Source organism: Protopterus annectens, chromosome 4.part0 (assembly GCF_019279795.1).
Source record: "Protopterus annectens isolate FY-2018-M chromosome 4.part0, PAN1.0, whole genome shotgun sequence".
Taxonomy (NCBI): domain Eukaryota; kingdom Metazoa; phylum Chordata; order Ceratodontiformes; family Protopteridae; genus Protopterus; species Protopterus annectens.
Window position 1 is genome coordinate 1,297,516,887 of NC_056733.1, and position 23,695 is coordinate 1,297,540,581.

The window sequence follows — 23,695 nt, forward strand, 5'->3', positions numbered from 1 at the left end:
ATTTGTCAAAGGCAGATCATGCCTGTTACACCTGGTGGACTTCTTTGAGGCAGTCAACAAGGCCCTGGACAAAGGGAAATCTGTGCATACAGCCTGCCTAGGCTTAGCTAAGGCTTTTGACACTATCCCCATTTTAGGCATCATTGACAAACTCACCCAACTAGGTATCAATCCTTATATCATCAGATGGGTCACTAACTGGCTCACTGATAGAACCCATAAAATCAAAATAAGGGAACCAATAGTGTTCCACAGGGATCAGTCCTGGGATCTCTACTGTTTGGAATCTATTTCTCTAAAGTGCAAGCTAAAACTAAAGGTCTGTGGCTGACAAAGTTTGCTGATGACTGCAAACTGGGAGCGGTCACAGAATCTCCAAATGATGTCAGCATCTTACAAGAGGGTCTTACACAAACAAATGATTGGTGCCAAAGTCATGGCCTTAAACTCAATGCAAAAAAATGTATTATCATCCCTTTTGGTAAGTGCAAACTAACTACTACTACATCAATAACAACACCCTCAGTATGCACTCAGTGGTGAAAGACCTGGGCAAACAGGTTGACAGCAACCTTAACTTTGATCACCATGTCTCCACAGTGGTAAAGAAGGGCATTCTATATTGCTCATCCCATAAGTAAGGGCACTGCATTCAGAAAAAAAGAAGTTATAACCTCTCTGTACTCTTCCCCCATCAGGCCAATAATTGAGTACAATGCCCCTTTTGGTATGTACCTTTCCAAGCACCTGCAGCAATTGGAGAGACTACAAAGGTTCCTCACGAGGACAATTCAAGGTTTTCAGCATCTGTCTTAAGTGGATCATCTGAAAACACTGTCACTTTATTCTGTTTCATACAGACTACTCAGAGGTGATCTATGCCTTTCATGTAAGGCAATCATTGACCTTGCTCTTCAAATTTTCCCTTAGAACTGCTCTATCTCTCAATTTAAACACCATATTCTCATTCTAAGGCCCTTCACTGGTCCAATTAATTAATCCTACAAGTTAGCACTATTAAACCATAAGCACTTCTTACTCTTATACTCTCTACGATTATCCTGTCCTCTATTGGTCCGTCTTAAATTCAGTTTCCCTATATTACTCTAGCATGTCCAAAGGTCAGTCAATGGTTTCCTCTCCAGTCCAGCTGGTGAATCTGGGAATTTTGAGGCAATGTTACAACTGTCTCATGTACACGGACAACCCTCTCCTCCTCCAAACAGGTTCAAATATATGTGAGAGATGCAACTATTTAGCCAAACTGGAGGCTGAGCTCTCTCATCTCAAAACTGGTGTAACCAGTCAGGAGGAGAAGGTAACCTCACACAACACAATTCCAGTATCACATAGTCCCACCACATCAGCGAACCAAACACATAAATACACAAAAACATACTCGGAGGCTCTAAATAAAAATCTACCTAAGCAACAGAGACCTCCAAAGCAGACATCCAAGCAAACGCTACCTCAAAACAAAACACGCACAACACATAGCCCACAAAGTCAGTGTGCCAAGCAGCCACAGCCCTTAAGGCTGAATAACACACCTGATACTCTTGTAATAAGTGACTCTATTGTCATACACACTGACGTCCCGCTCACCAGGCTGAATAAAGAGAAGGTCACAGTGAGCTGCCTGTCGGGTGCTAGAATCCGCCACATAATGCAAGCACTCAGGTCACTCCAAAGCAAATACAAATATGACTCAATCATTGTACATGCTGGTATGAATGACCTGAGACGTACCTCCCTGGACTACATGAAAAGAGACATAGAGGAGCTCTCTGATCATGTAGCCCAGGCTGGTATGACCCTGACCTTGAGTAGCATCTTACCCTCACCTAGAATGATGCCACAGTACGAAGACAAAATGATCGATTTTAACAACTGGCTAAAATTTTGGTGTCATTCAAAAGGGATCCAGTGTCTGTCAGCCTGGGATGACATGCTCGACAAGCCACGTTGCTTCGCTAGGGACGGCTTGCACCTGTCACCACTGGGCTTTCGGATATTGGCAAAGGCTCTTGCCACCTGCATAGTGCCTTTTTTAGGCAAGGCTCAAAAGTCAAACCCGCCCCCATAGACAGCACAAGGAACAAGAAACTAAGGGTAATGCTGCTTAACACCAGAAGTCTTAACCTCAAGATGCACGCACTCAAAGCTCTCCTCAGTATGGAGAACATCGATATCTGTGCAATGACAGAAACCTGGTTCAAGGCTCCAGAGAGCACCCCAGCTATACCTCATATCATGCTTTTCGGCCCCAAAACCCGGACCAAACCACAAAAGGAGGAGAAGTTTCCATATTTATCAAGGATATCCACACCTCCAGGTTAGTGGCATTGCACGAAGTATCGGAGACCATCCATGTGCAACTAACAGTGGGCAAGACTGCTTTTCAGTTTATAGCATCCTACAGACCACCCTCTCAAAGTCAGGAATCCCACTCAGCTTTCCTGAAAACATTGGAGAACATGAAGATCTCTCCGAACACCATTATATTGGGCGACTTCAACTACCCAAACATTGACTGGGAGCACTACTCAAGCCCCAGCACCTAAGCCCAAAGGTTCCTGGAAATTATAAACTCAAATGCTATGGAACAACTAGTCACCTCTCCCACAAGAGGGGACAACATACTAGACTTGATCGCTACCAACATGGGGACTCTATGCTCCACACCAGAAGTATATCCCTCATTGGTAAGATCAGACCATAAATTAATTTCACTGGATGTCCGCATCCCGACCCCACCCCCAGCCCAGAAAACCACAGTGAAGAACTTCTCAAAAGCGAACTTCTCACTTCTCAAAACCGAAGTGTAATCCTTCAAGGCCCCAGGGCCAGTGGAAACTACGGCCCAAACTGCAGAATCCTATATAAACGCATTCTACGGACATCTCCAGGAATGCATGGATCATGCTATCCCAAACAAAACCAAGACCCAATCATCCAAAGGCAGGCATCCAGTCTGGTGGACCCCTGCCATAAATAAACTGTACAACAGAAGGAGGAAGCTACTATATGATAGAGCAAAATCCCTAACAGGGAAGGCATCTCTGATCAGTACTAGCAAAAAATTACGATCCCTCATAAAATCCTCCAAGGCCAGCTTCGAGAGAAATATTGCACAGGACACCAAAGACAATCATAAGGCTTTTTTCAGTTATGTTAGGAACCTGGGATGCAACTCCCAGACTTGTTCTGAGTTGATTCTAAATGACAAAAATACACTGAACCCACAGACATCGCCAATATCCTGGCAGACAGGTTCAGTGCAAACTTCTCCACCCCCCCAAAAGAGCAAGTATCTATCCCGGCAGAGGGCTGCCTCCCAAACATCTCTGATGCTCAGGTGAAGGCTGCCCTCTCCAAAGCAAAAAACACTGTTTCCATGGGACCAGATGGCATCCCAGGTTGCGTCCTACATGAACTCCAAGAGGAACTAATCCCTCAAATAAAACAGCTATACAATCTCAGCCTCACTACAGGATATGTGCCCACAGAATGGCGTACAGCAACAGTGGTCCCACTCCACAAAGGTGGAGCCTCTACGGACCCTGGAAACTATTGCCCCATAAGCCTGACTAGCTTATTCTGCAAGGCTATGGAGAGGATCATCATGGAGCTCATAAACAAAGACATTGGGGACCTACAGACACTAGATTCTACCCAGTTCGGCTTTGTCAAGGGCAGATCCTGCCTTTTGAACCTGGTTGACTTCTTCGAAACAGTCACCAAAGCCATAGATGAAGGGAAGGTAGTCCACACAGCCTATCTGGACCTTGCAAAGGCATTTGACACAATACCCCACTCAGGCATCATAGATAAGCTATCCAGCTTAAACATAAACCCCTATGTCACAAGATGGGTCGCAAATTGGCTCAAAGACAGAACCCACAGAGTGAGAGTTGCTGGAGCCATGTCAGACTCGAAACTGGTCACAAGTGGCGTCCCACAGGGTTCTGTCCTGGGACCACTCTTGTTCGGTATATACTTTTCCGAGGTACAGGCAAACATGGGAGGACTATGGCTCACTAAGTTCGCAGACGACTGCAAACTGGGCGCCATAATCGACTCTCCAGCTGACACAAACATCCTTCAAAAAGGTCTCACAGAGACAGATAACTGGTGCCAGCGCCATGGTTTAAAGCTAAATGCCAAAAAATATATAGTCATACCCTTTGGCAAAAACAATGTGCCCACAAATTACCACATAGGCGGAAACCCATTAAGTACAGAGAAAGTTATTAGGGACCTGGGGACCCAAGTTGATAGCAATCTCTCCTTTGAAAACCACATTGCCAAAGTGGTTAGAAAGACCTTCTACATAGCCCACCTCATCACGAAGGGTTTCACATCTAGATCAAGAGAGGTAATTGTGCCCCTTTATTCATCTCTCATCAGGCCCATCATAGAATACAATGCCCCTTTCAGGATGTACCTTACCCAACACCTGCAGCAATTAGAAAGACCCCAAAAGTATCTCACCAAGAGGATCAAGGGTCTCAAACAGATGCCATATGCTGCTCGGTTAAAAAAACTCCAGCTCTACTCAGTTGCATACCGCCTACTTCGAGGCGATCTATGCCTGACATACAAAGCTATGTCAAACCAAGAATTAATGGACATGCTCCACCTCAGTAAATCTAAATCCCTTAGAGCCACACGCTCGAGGGATTTGAACCTCAGCACAGAAATAAATAGAACTTGCTGGAGGGACAGGTTCATAACCCAGAGGCTCCCATCGCTCTGGAATAGAATTCCAGTTCATGTGAGGCAGAGCACCTCACTGAATCTCTTCAAGAAGAATCTCGATAGGTGGATGGGGGATCGTAGGTTTGTCCCAGGGATTACTCCCGTGTCACTATTAGACAGAGGCACAGTAAACTAAACCTTTAAAAGGGCACAGTATACTCAAATCAAGGGGTGGCGTAAGCCATACAGAATCGGGCTAGGATTATAACTGCCCCAGGGCAGATAGCCTAGTATGAACCTATGAACCTGTGAAAATGTTACATATCCACAAGTCAAACGGTACATGGGTTACTCACCCTAAATACCTTAACCTGATATGTGAGATTAATAGAACCTGCTGGAGGGACAGTTTTGCTCCCAGAGGTGTCCAAACTTTTGGAATGGACTCCCACTTCATGTTAAACAGAGCACCTCACTGGCCCTCTTCACATGCAATTTGGATGATTGGATGGGTAACTGTAAATTCACCCTGGCGGTTCCACCTGTGTCCCTCTTGGACAGAGGCAATTGGTGCTGATCATGGAAATAAGGATAGAACTTGGTTAGGCTTGTAAGGGCCCTAAGGCCATTAGTCTAACAACTTTCTATGATCCTATGAAGAGTGATATACCATTTGTTTGGGAGTGGTTTACACTGGGATTTACTTACACTTGGCTTTAAAGTTTGTCACAAGGGTAAATCCACATTACACATTCAAACAGAGTATATTACTACAGTATCCAATGCATTAATATAATACTGCATTTTAAACTATGTGAAAGTAAATGGTTAGGTATTTATGCAAATGAAAGAGTATGGTGCAAAGTTTAAAAATGTATATTTAAGTTGCAAACTGTATATGTAAAAGAAGGAAGAATTGAGTACCAAGGTGATATGTCAAGACTGCAACTGAATTTACAAAGTATAATTTTGGTGACTGCAATGTCAGTTAATGTGTGTGCTGATCAAATGCATTTTGGACAGTATCTATATGCAAACTTTGCTGTTGCTGAAAGTATGCTTCATGTACTTAACAGAAACCCATTTCTTCATTAATATACAAATAAACAAGTTGTTATTCATTTGTGAAAAGCAGTTGGATACCCTCTAAGCAACACTGCCTCCATTTCAGTAGGACCCATTACGACAAAGACCCAGAAGAGAAGCAAACCAGGCAGAAGGGAAATAAAACTCATCTAGACTGGACAAATAGAAGAAAAGGAGGGAACTGCAGAAATGTCCATCTACTTCAAGGAAACAAACAACTTACAAAAACATGTGTTTACATTTTTTTCTCAGGATGAGAAATGCGTTAACAAATGTGCAAAATCTTCAGATGCTACAGTGGGAAGGTAGTTCTTACAAATAAAATAATTTTTCAGATCGTCATTGCTTTACAGCTATTGGTGACATATATTATCTACCATCTACTGGAATATCACGTCTTTAAAGACAACAATTCTAGGCAATATTTTTTACTACAACACTACAGGAATGTTTTAACAGATACTGTTTTCAGTACATGTGCAGGAGCAAAACTGCACAGCTGCTATACCTTATGTTGTACATTTTCAATGGAACTGCAGTTAAGCTACAGTTGTTACATGAAGTCCAATGCCTCTGAATAAAGTCAGTACAAGCGAGTTAGAATCCTTTACAGTTCACAGCATTTAGTGAGAAGATGCATGCAGCAATAGTTTTTATGAAGCATTATCTACAATGCAGCATTGGGGGGATTTAAATGAAATTATTACAAGCACATACATGTTGTTGTTTCTCCAGACTACACCTTATAGATATGAGGGATTCCAACACACTCCTACAGTACAGTATTTGCAGATAAAGAACATCGTTTAGATATTTGCTGTATTGTAATTACAATCTCCGTTGAAAATGCAGTACAATATAGGAATGTTCACAAAAAATTAAGCATGCTCACCATTTTAAACTGCTATTATGTTTTAGTCTGCTTAATCAAAGCACAAATTATTGTTAGATTATTTCTCTACATATATTTTGTCACATAAGTGATGTTATTTGCACATTCTTTAACATAAAACGGCCATTAAATTTCATAAACAGACAGCAATAGCCCGCCCCCATACCAAATAAATGTAGAGCATTGCCCCTCAAAAAAAAAAAAAAAAAATGACGTTTTTACTACTAGACAAACTTGTCACATAATGTCACCTACTGTACTAACAGTTTCTTAATCTACTTTAAAGCACCACATTTTATGATGCGTTACTAGGGAACAGTCTCTGTGAGGTGACTTTTTAATAAGACTGTTACAGCACTCTGAAGCAATGTACTCATAAAATGTAAGTCATCACATAAGTAATCAATTCTATATTAGCTTTATTTTAGAAGAGAACTTCCACTGTCCCATAGTAAGCCATGACCAGTCAACAAGCTATCATTTAAAGGCGTCCTTGGTATATTTCACATTAGCTAAATTACAGATATCAAAATGTACTTAATTGTACTATGCAAAAAGTTTACTGAGACCTTGGTGATTTTACTCCACAAACATACCTCTGCAAGGAGAGCCCTGAGGAGAAGCAGGAGGGCTAGAATGCACAGATGATGCAGTAGACAAAGCATCATCGGCCTGCTTTTTGTCACTCGTTTCTTCGGTCATACCCACAGGTTTCTTAATGATCTGAGGAGAACTTGTACCTGGATGCACAGAAAAATGTAAATAAACATTTTCATACTATTAAAGATGTTAAAGCTTTATTATAACAAAATATACAGTATAGCAAAGGTTGGTAAAACAAGTCAGATAAAGTACAACACAGTAAACAGATTCACAGCACCACTGCAGCTAACTAGCAATATTTTTATTTATGTTTTTATTTATTTCAGTTTGATGACCAGGGAAGTCCACTGGGCAAAGAAGAGCCCATTTTCAGTGGAGGCCCGGGGAGAAAAGCTCCAAACAAAATTTATACAGTATTCACATGTTGCAAGATACACAAATATTCAAAATATATACAGTATATACATTATGTGAAATATACAACATATAGTTACTGAACATAGTAGTTTAGGTACACTTTGTGAGTTGAGAATGCATACTGGTAATGTATATAGTAGTACATCATAGGTAGTGTACGGTCTTAATCATTGAGCATTGGGAAAGAAGCATACATGTACTGGAAAACAGAAAAACTGGAAATATTCAACATATAGTTATTGAACATAGTAAGTTAGGTAGACAATGAGAGTTGAGAAAGCATATAGGTACTGTGGATGGTAGTACATCATAGATAGTGTACCGTATTATAAAGTGAGCATTGAAAAAAGAAGTATACATGTACTGGAACAGTAGTGCATTAATGGTATAGGATATAAAGTATGGATATAGTAGGGTAAGGGGGGTTCTTAAGCTGGAGAGTGAGAAGGGCAGTCCCATTTAGATGATAAGTGGGAGAAGAGGTGAAATTGTTATGGTTAGATAGATTACGTAACATGGATGGAAGAGAATTCCACTGTTTTGCTATGGAACAGGACAGCAGTAGTTGGCCAGGAGGGTGTGAGGGTTTGTAAACTTGTGAAATATTTTGGTTTTCGGATCTGAGGGAGCAGTTAGGTATGTAGGGTTGTAAGGCTGTGGCGAGAGAGGGACAACTTGCAGGTTTGTAGATGAGCTTGTGGGCAATTGTAAGTTGGAGGTATTAGTGATGACGAGGTAAACAACAAAAGTGAGAATATTTGGTACTGAAGATGCTAATTCAGTAGCAGGAACTACAGGAATACAAACTGGAAATGGAAAAAAATACAAATTGATACACTTGGGGTTTATAAGATGACTATAATGCGAAGCAAGGAATTTAATTTAATGATACCATGAAAATAAAACAGCTTCCTCTCCTAATAAAACAGCTTCCTGTTCTTCCTGGGTCATACCTACCCTTTGCCCAACATCTTTTAAGGTGTTCTATAGAGATTTTTACAATGATGTAAACAACAAAAGTGAGAATATTTGGTACTGAAGATGCAAATTCAGTAGCAGGAACTCAAAACAAAATGTATATAACATTCATAAAAATACAATAACTGGACTAGACTGCGTAGAAATTATATTTTACAGGAGCATGGGTAATTCATTGAAAGCTTTGAGACCCATCCAATAACTATATCAGATCATGCACTGATAAAAACTAAGATAAAGAGCCAGGGTAATGAAAGAAAAATGAAACACTGATACTTTCCTATTTACCTTTTTTAAAAAAGAAGAATTTAAGGAATGGGTCCTTTCCTATTGATCTATTAAAAAGACAGGAATTTATTAAATGAGTAGTGGATATGATTCATATGAATTAAGAGTTACTAGGGAAGAGAAAAAATACTTCAGAATGGCTAGACAGTACAATAAAATAAAAATGGATTTTAAAAAACATTGTAGAAATAAGAAAGACATACAGGAAAGAAAGAATAGGGATTACTTAGAAGGACTGACAAAGATTAAAGTATTTCAGAAGAAAGGGAACCTCAAAAAACAATAAGAGTAGCAATTGCAAAGTGCTAAAGGGACAATAAGGGGTACTTTAATAATATGTACGAGTTTAAAAAGGCTGCTTTTCAGCAACTACTTTTTTGATAGCAGCTCTAGAGCGCAAAAACTTTTAGCAAAATGACTAAGGCAACAGAGAGTAGAAAAAGTAGCCAAACTTAGGGAGCCTATGTATATATTACAGATGTTTTGGAAATTTTTATGAAAATGCATGCAAAGTGGAAATGTGGGGAACCAGGAAAAGGCACATATTGTTTATGGAAGACTTAATTATGCCACACATACAATGATAAATATCTGGAAGGTTTTGTTTGACTATATTTTAAAAAATATGGGGGAGTACCACTATTTTGGAAGAAAGCTGTGGTGGTTGTATTATCATAGGATCATAGGAGGTTACTAGGCTAATGGACATGGAGTCCTTACAAGCCTAGCCAAGAGTTTAGCCCCAAAAAGAAACCTCAGTCAGCACCTGTTGCCCCTGTCACTGAGGGACAAATGTGGAACCCCTGGAACAAATTTGTGGTTTCCCATCCACTCATCAAGGTTGGGCTTGAAGAGGGTCAGTGAGGTACTCTGTTTGACATGTATGGGAAGTCTATTCCAGAGATGGGGCAGCCTCTGGGAGACAAACCTGTCTCTTAAGCAGGTTTTCTTGATGTTGCATATTAGACTTAGGCCTATCAAGCGGGTAATGAGTGAGGAGTTGGACTTAGGATATGGATCATCTGTAATAGGACAGGGTCCAATATTGCCTTGTAGGAGAGACACAGATCACCTCTGAGCAATCTGTAAGATACCAAGTAGAGTGATAGTGATTTGAGCCTGTCCGCATAAGACAGGTGTTGGAGGCCATGGATTTTCTTTTTGACATATTTTTGTGGCCTTTCCAGTTGGTGCATGTATTTGGAGAGGTACACACCAAACGGGGCATTATACTCAATTATAGTCCTAATGTGGAAGGAGTACAGAGAGGGTATAACCTCCTTTTTTCTGGATGCAATCCCTTTACTTATGAGATGAACCAAGTAAAAGGCTTTTCTGACCACTGCCGCCACATGATGGTTGAATGTGAGGTTGTTGTCAACCTGAGTACCTAGGTCTCTCACCAGAGGTTGTGTGCTTAGGGGGTTGCCATTGAAGTGGTAATCAGTACAGCCTGTGTTTTTGCCAAATGGTATGATAATACATTTTTTTGCATTTAACTTAAGGCCATAACTTTGGCAGCAGTTATTTGTAGCTGTGAGACCCTCTTGCAGTATGTTAACATCATTTGGGGAGTCAATGACAGCACTCAACTTACAGTCATCTGCAAACTTGGTCAGCCACAGGCCCTTTGTCTTTGCCTGGACCTCTGAGAAGTAGATGCCAAACAGTAGAGGTCCCAGGACAGAATCCTGGGGAACACCACTAGTGACAGGTCTGCTGTTGGAGGTGGTGGTGCCTGTTTTGACCTTTTAGGTCCTATCGGTGAGCCAATTGGCCACCCACCCGATGAGATAGTAATTAAAGCCATGTTGTGTTAGCTTTTCCATAATGCCTGAGTGGGGGATTGTGTCAAAGTCCTTGACCAAGTCAATGTAAGGTGTATGTACTGGCTTTCTGTCATCCAGGGCCTTGATGACAGTCTCAAAGAAGTAAACCAGGTTCAGTAGGCAAGATCTGCCCCTGACAAATCCGAATTGAGTAGTGTCAAGTTCTTGGAGATTGCATATGTCCTTGTTTACAAGATCCATAATAATACACTCCATGGCTTTACAGATCAGACTTGTTAAGCTAATGGGGCAACAGTTTCCCAGATCAGTAGTGGTACCACCTTTGTGCAAGGAGATGACAATAGCAGTTCTCCATTCAGCTGGACTAAAGCCTGTAATTAGGCTGTGGTTGAACAGGGTGCTCAATGGCGAAGCTAGCTCTTGCTGGAGATGGTGCAGAATACAGCCTGGATAGCATCAGGTCCCATGGAAGCTGTGCTCTTTGCCTTGGATAGGGACTTTAACACTTGATCTATGGAGATGTGAGGTGTACGACAAGTATCAGGGATGTCGAATGGGCCTTTGGGGGGCTATAGAGAGGGAAGTTAGCACTGAACCTATTAGCTAACAGGTTGACTAAGTCAACAGAATCAGTGTAAGTGGTACCATTAAGTACTAATTTGGAACAAACTTGGGCTTTGCCATGGAGGTTCCTAACGTAACTGAAGAAGGACTTGGGGTTTCCCTTTGTTTTGGAAGCTAGTTTCAAATCATAATTTGTTTTGGAGGGTTTCAAGAGTGATCTAATTTGCTTGTTGAGGCAGAGGAGAGAGTTTTTCCAATGTGGAATTTGTTCCTTTTTACCCTTGGACAACTGTTTCTTCCTTTTGTTGTAAAGCCTGTTGAAAGATGATGCCCAACAGACAGGTTTGTGTTTTCTTGAGGAGCAGGTTTTAGTTCTGTTGGGAATGGCTCACTCCATGCAGTTGTACAGGTGCTTGTATATTGCACTGGCGTACTGTTCAACATAGTTGTCTGCATTCTCTGAGGGAGGCAGTAGTGTGAAGCTACTGATACCCTCCCTTAGAAGGCTGTAGTCAGTTTTTGAGAAATGCTTTAGCCTGGCTTAGACTGGGGAGAGGTAGGGTGGGATACAAACTCCGAATGAGACAGACCGATAATCTGATCTCACCAGGGGAAGAACATAATATGGGAGTGGTGCAGCGGTCGTCTATGTTGGTGAGAACCAAGTCCAGAATGTTATCTCCCCTTGTGGGGGATGAGACCAGCTGGTCTAGTGCGTTAGAACTGATGAAGTTAAGGAATCATTGGGTGAGTGCATTAGTGCAGGAATAGTTCACCCAGTCTATGGTGGTACAGTTGAAGTCACCAAGGATCAGGGTGTAAGGGGTATCTTGATGGAGTCAAGTAGGTCCAGGTAGGAGGAGTTGGTTTCCTGAGACATGGTGGGGGGTCTACAGCTGGCTATAACTTGGATGGCTGTCTTGCCAACTATCAGTTGCAGCTGGATTAATTCCAGTGTGTCATGCTGGCAAACCAGTCTGGAGGTGTGCCTGTCCTTAATGAAAATAGAGACTCTAACACCCTTAGTCTTTCTAACCTCATCTTGGGGTCTGAAAGTGTGGAATGAGGTATAGCCTGGTAAGACAGGGGTGCTCTCTGCAGTCCTGAACAAGTTTCCGTGACTGCACAAACATCGGCATCTTCCAGTGTGAGGAGAGCCTCTAGTGAGTGCATTTTAAGGTTAAGGCTCCTAGCATTAAGCAGTGTGACCTTCAATTTGCTTTTTGACAGACCTCTTATGTTGGAAGATTTGTCTCTGGAACATAGCCTAAAAAAGGCACAATGGAGTAGGCAAGAGCCTTGGCCAAGATCTGGAACTCCAAGGGTGACAGGTGGAGGCCATCTCTTGCAAAGCATCTAGGCCTGTCAACCATGTCATTCCAGGCAGACAGATACTGGATCCACTTGGAAAGACACCTGAAGCTAAGCCAGTTATTGAAGTCAATTATTTTTTCTTGGTATCATTCTTGGTGAAGGTAAGATGTGGCTTAGGGCTATGGTCATATCTGCCTGGAGCACATACTCTGAGAGATCAATCATGTCTCTCTTCATATAGTCCAGGGAGGTACATCTCAAGTCATTCACATCAACATGGACAATGACAGAGTCATACTTGTACCTGTTGTGGAGAGACTTAAGTGTGTGCATGAAGTGGCGGAGTCTAGCATCTGACAGACAGCTGACAGTGACCTTTTCCTTCCTGAGTCAGGTGAGGGGGATATCAGTGTGTCTCACTACTGAGTCGCCAATGACTAGTATGTTTGGTTTATTGTTATACCTTATGGGCTGCATTGGTTTATTGTTATGCTTAATGGGCTGTGTTTGTGAGACACTGGTGTGTTGTCTACTGATGTGACTGGTGTTGTGTGTAGAATGTTTGTGAGTGTGTTTTGGGGGTCTCTGTATTACCCAAAGAGGGAAAGAACTCTTTAAATTTGGCTTCAGTTACTGTGGGTAATTGCTCAACAATGTTCAGAGATTAGCGTCCTCGTGTTATTTCTCAACTCAACTGAAAATGTCCATGGTGTTGTTTGTGAATGCACACTAGTGTAATGTTGTTAATAGTGTTAATGATTATAGCCCTATGTTGTAGCGACTGCATCTGTGCTTAATCACTACTTCCAACTGTGTTTGTATTTTGCCTTAGATAGTATGTTATTTTCTTGTCTGGTTGGTCAGAGATAGCACAAGTGTGTAGTGAAGTTAGACTATATGTTTTTTCTTTTTTTCTGCTAAAACACCTGTGTAGGAACTGTGTCTTTAGTATTTCAAAGCCATTCTACTTTTTGGCATCAATGATTTACACATATTACATGCTAGTAATGTCATTTAGTCCCTTGCTTTGTATAACTGTGCATAGTATTCCTGCTTGTAATCTGTTTCCTATTCTGTTTGTATTAAAACTCTTAATTTGTCCTCCCTTTTATCTTCATTACAGTTCCTTTATACAATGCATAAAGAGCAACATGGCTCTGAAACCAATCTACCTTTTGCTGGACCCCTCCCATCATGGCATCAACTTTAAGGAGAGCAACAAGCAAAACACCCTAAGAACTTGCAGTGTATGACCATAAATCTTTTTATTTTTCACCGTACGCAGCTTATTATCTTTTTGCCATTCCCTGACTCTGGTGTGCACACTACTGGGAACCCTACTAGCTTAGTCCTCCCCTTCCCCCCTCGGCCCATGCTTAACTACTCAGACCTATCACTGATTCTTGGTTATGGTTGAAAACTAACCTTCCTAAAAGTGAGTGTTATCTTACCAGATCTTAAAAACGTAAAGTATAAAAACATAAAGAAAACATATATACAGTTCTTAAGAATTATTGTGTTAAAATTCAGATCTGAACTTATTTACCCTAGTCTGGCTCACTGATTGTTTCCAAAATGCCACTATTGGCTGTATTCTACTCGCTCCGTTCGCCCTCGCTATGCTTGGGCTCACCTCCCCTCTTTCCCACCCACCACCAATTACTACAGATTTATACTTACCACCTTCCTGACATAGTCCCACCCACTCTAACATATTTTCCAATTAAAGTATACCCTCCCCTTTCCAACCCTTCTATATTCACTCACAATCCTCCTTACACACCACCTAACGACCCCCACCCCCTTTACCTTAACAAGCATATTTCCAGCCCAACAACTCTCTTCTTCACTTTCTTTCCTCCTTATTCCTTGCGTCATCTCTTGAAACTGAAAATTTCCCTAAGATAAACATACACTCACACATTCACATATATCTCACTACTACTTCTCCTCTCTCACAGTATCATCCTCTCTTATCATGCTCCAACTCTACCTTACAACCCCCTAATGTAATACCTTACATTCTTAACCTATCATAGTAAACTTCACTACCCACAACTTTCTCTTACACTCACTTACCTAACAACCCATAAATACCCTCCCTTACCATTCTTAATCTCTCCATAATTATATATCTCCTACATTGAACTGCTTAAAATCAAAATAACTAATCTCACCCCTACCCCCTAAACTCAAGTACAAATCCTTTACTCACTACTTCTGCCATACCAAACTAACTCAATTAGCAAAAACTCTTCTGCCAGATGGGGATATTCATCCCAATCCTGGCCCCTCTACTTCTCCTCACCCTTCCACCCCCTCTCATACCTTTCACTAACCTTTCCTCCCTCCCCCTACTACCAAACATCTCTCCAGCTACTCAATAAATATACAAGTCTACATAATAAAATCACTAAACTGCACTCTTGGATAGCCCACTACCCACCACACATCTTAACATATCTGAAATATGGCTAAAACCTCAGAATTCTAATAACAAAATTTTACCTCCCAGCTACAATACCTACTATCAAGACAGAATCTCCAAAAAAGGGGGAGGAGTGGCAATCCTGTACTCCAAACAACTCAACTTATCCGTACTACCTATAACTCTCCCAGAATTCCAACCAGCTGAGCTACACATCCTCAATTGTTACTTATACCCCCACAAGAAATTTGCTATAGCAGCCATCTGTATTCCATCTGGAAATAACCTTCCCATCTTAGAACCTATCCTGTAATGGATCTCACTCCATATACCCTACGAGACCATTGTCCTTGGTGATGTCAACAATGACTGGATACAACTATCAACTAACTCTCCAAATCTTAGCATCAACCTCCCTGGCTTCAGTCAACTAATTACAGCACCCACTCGCTTTAACAAAATCAACATCTCCATCATTGATTGGATTCTTACTTCCAGTCCTAACCTTTACCATAACCCTAGCACACTTACTGATGCCCTGAGTGACAATCTCCCTATTTATATACAAAGACACTCTCTTCAAATTCCTAGAATCTACCTTTACAAAGAATTCCTCAACCTTTCCAACTTTGATGCAGAAACTTTAATAATCGACTGTCATTAGTTAACTTGCCCTACCTCTGACACCTTCCCCTCAGTGATGCTGTACTGGATTTCAATCATACTTTCTTTGATATACTTAACTCCATTGCTCCTCTAAGAAAAATTAGGATAAAAACTAACCATGCCCCCTGGCTTACAAAAGATGCTCACTCCATTATGATAAAAGAGATCGTGTATAGAAACAATGGCTTAAAATTAAATCCACGATGTCACTCTAAAAATATAAATAACTTAGAAATCTCACTAAAAAGCAAATCAATAAAGATAAGTACAAATTTACTATGATGCCCAATCCACTCACCACTCAAACCCCCACAATTTCTGGCATACCATTAATAAAATCCTGCACCCTGGATCTCCTACTACCCCTAACCCCTGCCCAAATAACACTCCTCAAGAAACTGCCACACTACTTAACACTTACTTTACTGACTCTATCCACAAACTAACCCATACTGACCAAAATGATAATCCTCCCCCACCCCCTAAACTTCCACCAATATTACCCCATTTTCTCTGAAACCAGTCTCCACTGCTTTTATAAAATCTCTTCTACTAAAAGTGAAACCATGCTCTCACTCCACAGAAAACCTACCCCCTCACCATTCCTTAAACTTGCAGTTCACTCTATAGTTTATTCCATCTCAATACTTGTAAACAGATCAATACAGGAATCTACTGTCCCTGACATCTGGAAAGCTTTCTACACCATACCTCTACACAGAGGAAACTACTGAACCATCTAACTTCAGACCTATACCAGTTATTTCCTCACTCTCAAAGATCCTAGGAAAAATGCACACACAAGCAGTTTCATACATACTTAATCCAGGAAAACCTTCTGACCCCCACTCAACAAGGCTTTAGGCCAGATCACAGTACCACCACAGCCCTATCATTCATTCACACAGTCATAGAGGCTAGAGACAAAAAAACAACTGGTTTATTTCCTTTTTCCTAGACCTCTCTAAAACCCTTGATACTGTATCACACTCTAAGCTACTAACCAAACTATCCAACCTCATCCTCTTTTCCTCTACTGTTCTCTGGTTCGCCAGCTACCTAACCAACAGATTGCAATCAGTCAGATGGCAAACCTCCTGCTCCCCATTCTTACCTATCCAGACAGGCATCCCCCAAGGCTCAATTTTTGGACCTCTTCTTTTCAACATCTTTACTAACAACTTCCACCCATCCTGCACCTCCTCCTCCCTGATACAGTATGCTGACGACTCTTCTCTCATCTCCTGCTCTGGTAACATCACTAACCTTCCTTCTATCACTTCGAACGGATTTCTCACCATCAAAAAGTGGCTTTCTGATAACCAGTTCACGCTAAACCCTAATAAAAAAAAAACTCCTCCTCTTCCTTCCGAAATCTCTATTCCATCATAAATCCACCTTTACCATCTCATCTCATCTCTTGATAACACTATTATTAAAGCTGATTCACATACTAAGCTCCTGGGGATCACAATCGATGACCAATTAAAATTTGCCCTACACATTCAACAGTGTATTAATCAATAAACCTTCAGCCTACTCTTCCCTCTTCTCTCTAGTATTCCTCTATACTCCTACTCGCACTCTCCATATTTCCGATCAACTCGTTCTCGACACTTGCAAACCTAATAAGAACACAGGCAAACTACTTTTACAAAAGCACAGTTGCCCAAACCTGGAACAGTCTCACCCCAAACATTTTAGGTTCAGGTTCATAGGTTAGTATTAGGCTAATACTGTCATATCAAACACAGTAACAGCTTCAAACTACAGCTGAAAACCTTCCTTGCAAACACTAGCTCCTGCCGGTGCCAGGACCCAACCTAATCACCCACTATACCCAAAAACGTACATCTTTCTGCTCTCTAGATAAAATAAACTCTTGCAAGCCAATGAAAAGTTATCTTTTAGCTGTACTGTAAGTCAACTTATTGTAAATTCCTGTAGTGCAAGGTAATGCTCTTGCACTTCACTAACACAGACATTTGAACTTTTATTTTCTCAAAACAGTCTCTGTTCCTTACAATTTACCATTGGATTTTATATAAATCTATTATTTAATTGTGACCTCTACCATTGCCTTTTGTATAAACCTTTTATAAGATTGTGAATTTCTATTTGTACAGGATTAACCTTTTAAGCAATTGTGTATTTTTATTTGTACAGTTCTGTATTTTTGTAATTGTTAAACTTGATTAGTACTGTTTCTGAAACTATGTCATTTTTTGGCATATTTGGAGCTTTTCTCCTCAGGTCTCCACTGAAAAAAGTTTTTTTTGGCCCAGCTGGACTAACCCGGTTAACAAATGACAAATAAATAATGAATAAATAATCTCTTTATAATTTAAAACTAGGATTATAAATGATTTATTTTACACTAGTTAAAAGAAGGACAATGGTGTTTCCAAAAATGATAAAAATGGATTAATATTGTTTTGTGGAGGGGAGGCAAACATTGGACAACAGTAACAGAACAATGACGATACAAACAAAATCAAAGTATAAGAAAAGACTGCTAATGTTGATGGGTCTTGATGCAGTGAAAGCATTCAATAGTCAGCTGGGATTTTAGGAGTATGGTAGTATTTACATTCCCTGAAAGAATAACAGGGTTAATAAGTAGAATATGTGTTAAGTTTCAAGCAAGAATTAAGGTGGGAGGGTTTCTCTCTAACAAGCCATATCTAAACAGAAAACCAGAGAATGTTCACTTTCCTCTTTATTATTTGTTTTACATTTTGAGACATCAGCAAAGAAGCTAACAGATTCATAAAGTTAAGGATAAAACTGTTATGGTACTTAAGAAATGTTAGCTTTACTTGCAGATATTATTATATACTTAATAAATCCAGAAAATGACAAGTTGGTGTTGGTAAACATTTTGAGACAGTTTCATGTCTTTTTGGAATATAAAATAAATGAAGATAAAACAAATGACAGAGCAGTAAACTATGAACCCACATACAAATTGGTTTAGCAATACCCACATCTTTACCATGGTAAGATGAAGTTTTTGGTGTAATGATTAAAAGAGATTTCATTATGGCAGTAAAAGATATGCAGAAAAAGACTAAGCAAAGGATAATACATAAACTGAGAATTTGGAAGCTCTCGAGTATAGATATGGATATAAAATATACAAGCATACATACACAGAAATATTTCAAGCAAGGGCATTAAAGCCCTTCTAGCCTGCACATATAAAAACTACAAGTTATGTACTCACCATAACGCTTGATGTATGTGGTCCCCTCACATTCTTACTCACGGGTTCGGAGCTGAACATCGGCTCCGACTCGGCCAACTTATATTTTTCTAGCACAAAGTCTCTAATTGACTGGGCTAACCTGGTATCCCATGTTGCACTGCTCCATAACCCCAGATCTAGTTTGCAGCAGCTCATAGTCACACCTCATGCACAACCACAGTTCAGAAGAGTAGAACACTAACCAGGGCAGCAAAGAAAAAAATAACCAATACCGAAGGGTACTGAAAACAAATGTCGCCTCCAAATCCTCCAGGAGGGGGGAAGGTTGGAGGGAACATAAGAATGTGAGGCGAGATGGACCACATACATCAAGCGTTATGGTGAGTACATAACTTGTAGATGTTATGTGGTCCAATCTCGCCTACATTCTTACTCACAGGACAGCGTCCCCAGCACCTCTATCCTGGGAGGCTCAATGGAAGATGCTCCTGAGAACAGTGGAACCAAAGGAAGCCCGGCCCCTAGAAGCCACGTCTAATTTGTAATGAGTAATGAAGGTGTGGGGAGAAGCCCACATGGCCGCAGCACAAATTTCATCCAAGGATAGTCTGGAGTGATAAGCTACTGAAGCGGAAACAGCCCTGGTGGAGTGAGCCTTGACAGGGAACGGTAACTCTCTGCCTGCTGACGAGTAAACGTAGGAGATGCAGTCAGAAATCCATCTGGAAATTCTAATCTTAGAAACAGGGAAACCTGTTCTATTTTCTGAGAAGGACACAAAGAGTTGGTCAGACTTACGAAGTTGTTTTGTCCTGTGTAAATAAAAACGAAGCTGCCTGTGTACGCCCAATTGATGAAACTTAAACTCCGCCTTGCTGGAAAATTGAGGAAATAAAACTGGCAGCTCAATGGACTGATTGAGGTTAATGGCAGAGGTTATCTTCGGAAGGAAGGATGGATTAGGTTTCAAGGAAACCCTGTCCTTATGGAATATTAAATATGGGGATTTGATGGACAACGCTTGAATCTCCGACACCCGTCTGGCTGATGTGATAGCTATTAAGAATGTAGTCTTCCAAGACAGAAATTTCAATTCACAGGTGGCAGCTGGTTCGAAAGGTGATGACGTCAGGGACTGCAACCCAAAATTTAAATCCCATGGCATGATTGGTTCTGACACAGGAGGCCGAAGCAACAAGGTGCCCTTCAAAAAGGCCTTACATAGCTTATGAGCCATGAGATAAGGTTCGTAAGAGGTATGAAAATTAGAAATAGCGGCCAGCTGAACCTTAATGGTAGCAGGAGCAGAACCCTGCTGAAAAAGTGTGGATAAAAAATCTAAAACAGCAGGGATGGGGGCTGTGAAATGATCCAGTCCCTTGGCCTGAGCCCAAATTGAAAATCTTTTCCACTTGCTGGAGTAAATCTTCCTGGTAGAAGATTTATGAGAAGAAGATAAAATGTGTACTACCTCAGGTGAAAAACGATGAAGTCTGACTAAAGATGAAAGTGGAGTAGCCAGGCTGTCAACCTGAGGGTCCGCAGGGAGGGATGGGACTGTCCTGACATGTGTGTCAGTAGGTCCGGTGCTGGGTCCAGAGTCCAAGGACTGTCCACTGCATACTGATGAAGAAAAGAGAGCCAGACTTGGTGAGGCCAGTGTGGGGCAATAAGAATCATCTTGCTTCCCGAGGAAATGGCTTTCTGGATCACTCTTGGTAGCAGAGGAAACGGAGGGAAAGCATAGAGCAGACCGGGAGGCCAATCGTGGACTAGAGCATCCCTGGGTGACTCCCCCTGTGGGGGGATCAGAGTGAAGTAGTTGCTGCACTTGGTATTGTGGGGATTGGCGAAAAGGTCGCAGCAAGGCTGACCCCACCTGTTGAAAATCTGTTCCACAACTCGGCGGTTCAGGGACCACTCGTAAGACATCAGAATAGATCTGCTCAGCCTGTCTGCAATCACACTGGCCTTTCCGGAATGTGCGTTGCCACTAGGAACCGTCGGGAAGATACTGCCCACTGCCACACTCGCATGGCCTCTCTGCATAGTGGGTAAGACCTGGTTCCCCCTTGCTTGTTCAGGTACCACACCACAGACATGTTATCGGAGTGAACTGCAATCGTTCCTAGGGGAAGAGAGCTCTGCAGTGCTTGCAATGCCAGTAACACCGCTCTCATCTCTAAAACATTGATGTGCAGATGTACCTCGTGATCCTGCCAGGTGCCTTGCACTGTCCTTCCAAGATAATGCCCCTCCCCCACCCTATCTGGGAGGCGTCCGTGGTTACCGTGGCAACCAGAGTCATAGGAATAAACGGATTCTCTTTGTTCAAGTTGGTGGAACGCAGCCACCAAGAGAGGTCCTGTTTGCACCGATAGGTGAGTAGGATCAGATGGGACAGGGGAAGTTTCTGAAAGGACCATTGGGCAGAGAGAAGCCACTGCAGAAGCCTCATGTGTAATCTGGCTAGGGGCACTAACATAATGGTGGCTTCCATGGATCCAAGGAGCTGTAGGACCCATCTGGCCTGAACCTTCTTGAGGGGTGGCAACGCGCGAACCTGACCCTGCAACACCTCTATCCTTTCTTGAGGCAGGAACGCCCGCATATGAACGGTGTCTAGCTCTGCACCTATAAATGTGACATGCTGTGAGAGCAGCAAGGCAGACTTTCCCCAGTTCAAGATAATTCCTAGTTGATGGCAAAGGGCAATGGTCTTTTCCCTGGCCTGAATGAGAAGATGCCTGGTGGGGGCGGTGAGGAGCCAGTCATCCAGGTATGGAAACACTTGGAATCCTTGACATCTCAGGTGAGCTGTCACCACTGCCAAACACTTGGTGAACACCCTGGGGGCTGTGGTGAGGCCAAAGGGCAGGGCACAAAACTGGAAATGACTGGCTCCCAGTCGGAAGTGTAAGTGACTCCTGGATGCCCTGTCCACTTTGATATGGTAGTAAGCATCCTTGAGATCGATGGAGCACATCCATACTTCTTTTCCCAGTAATGGAAAAATAGACTGAAGGGTGACCATTCAGAACTTGGACTTTAGAACATAGCGATTCAGTCAGCTGAGATCCAAGATGGGTCTCAGGTCCCCTGTTTTTTTCGGCACCAAAAAGAGTCTTGAGTAAGTCCCTAATCTGATCTGGTCTGAGGGGACAGGTTGGATGACTCCTTTTTCCAGTAACTTTGAAATTTCTAGTGTTGCGTGATCCCTTTGACTGGGTGGAATGTCTGGGATTCTCTTGGGTGGAGGAGGGTCTGACAATAAGGGGATGGAATAACCTCCGGTAACTATACGAAGCACCCATCGATCCTGAGTGATACTTGCCCAGGCTTCTGGGTACAACGAAATGCAGCCCCCTGACTGGCTCCGAAATAGCACAGTCGGGCAATACATCAGGGACGATGACAGGAAGGCCCGTGAAAGGAATCACGGTCTCCCGAATTGCGAGGGCTTCCTCTGCCCCTAGGGCGGCATCTCCCAGAATAGCCACCCCCTCCTCTGCCTCTGGAGAGGGACTCACCTTGACCAGCAGGGAAAGACTTCTGTGAATTTTTGAACCACATTTTTCCTCCCCTCTGAGCCTTGGGGTAAGGCCTAGATGGGAGGGACAAACGGACCCCTACAGCAGACAGGGTCTTTCCCTCTTGCTCGCATGTGGTGAGGGTGTCTTTCACTTTGGTCCCAAAAAGTGAGGACCTATCAAAGGGGGCATCAGTGAAGGAAGACTTGAAGGCCTCTGCGAAATGACACAGGCGCATCCAGGTTTGCCTCCTAAGGGCTACACCTGAGCTAGCTTCCCTGCTCGCCCCCTCGGCTGCATAAGATATGAGCCTCATGGACAAGTTGACAATCGAGCCAAGAGTAGACAACTGGGCGTTAACCATCTGTGTAAACACCTCAGGTACGTTACCCATTAGAGTATCTCCTAACTCTTTAAGGAGATCTCTCTGGAGCAGAGTAAAGTGACATAGATAGTTCAGAGACCGAAGTGTGAAGGTCGCTGAAGAGAGGGTACACTTCCCGTACCGATCCATACTCCTGGACTCCTTGTTAGGAGGATGGACGGAGGAAGAAGACTCGGCTACTTCCTGCTGAGTGGCCACCGCCACCACCATGGCATCCACAGAAACCCCCTTGGACAGGAACTCTTTCCCAGGGAGAGCTGAAAGAAATTTATTAGGGCATCTTGGTACAGGTTCTACCGAGTCAGGAGTCTCCCACGCCCTTCGACAGATCAAATCCAGGAGCTCATCAAAGGGTGGAGACACCCAGGAGGCAGAGGGTTGAGTCCCTAAGGCCTTGAGGAATACCGACTCTTCCTCAGAGGGGGCTTTGGACGACCAGCCGCCTCTCTGCCTCAAAATCTCCAGGATGTCGGAGAAAGAGACGTCATCGGAGGACGACTTGGGGGACCCCTCTGACTCCTCGAGGTCGGTATCAGAGGTGAGGGACTCATCCTGGGAGTCTATGTGCTTCCTCTTGCACAATTTCTTTCTTGGGGGCTCCTCAGGCACCGACTCTGAGGGGCCCTCAGAAAGTTGGGGACCACTCATGGGGTATCCCTAGACTTTGGGGCTCCGCCGTCAACCGATAGGGAGACATCAGAGGCTCTCGTCGGAGTGGAAGGGGATGGAATGACCGATCCGGGTGATGTCACTGAGGATCTGGCCAGTGCGCTCCTCATGGCCATGAAGGCAGGTCCTCCTGAATCTGAGGATCGACCAACCTCCAAGGCCAAGATCAGAACCGA

At 42.6% G+C, this 23,695-nt stretch overlaps 1 protein-coding gene across 1 annotated transcript in view; it reads right to left on the minus strand.

Annotated features, from left to right (window-relative positions):
• Positions 1-23,695, minus strand: part of LOC122800441 (rap guanine nucleotide exchange factor 6-like) — a 141,945-nt gene that overhangs the window by 31,578 nt on the left and 86,672 nt on the right. The window contains exon 3 of the mRNA XM_044069886.1: positions 7,276-7,419. Coding sequence (XP_043925821.1) covers positions 7,276-7,419 — 144 coding nt within the window. The remainder of the gene's footprint in view (positions 1-7,275; positions 7,420-23,695) is intronic.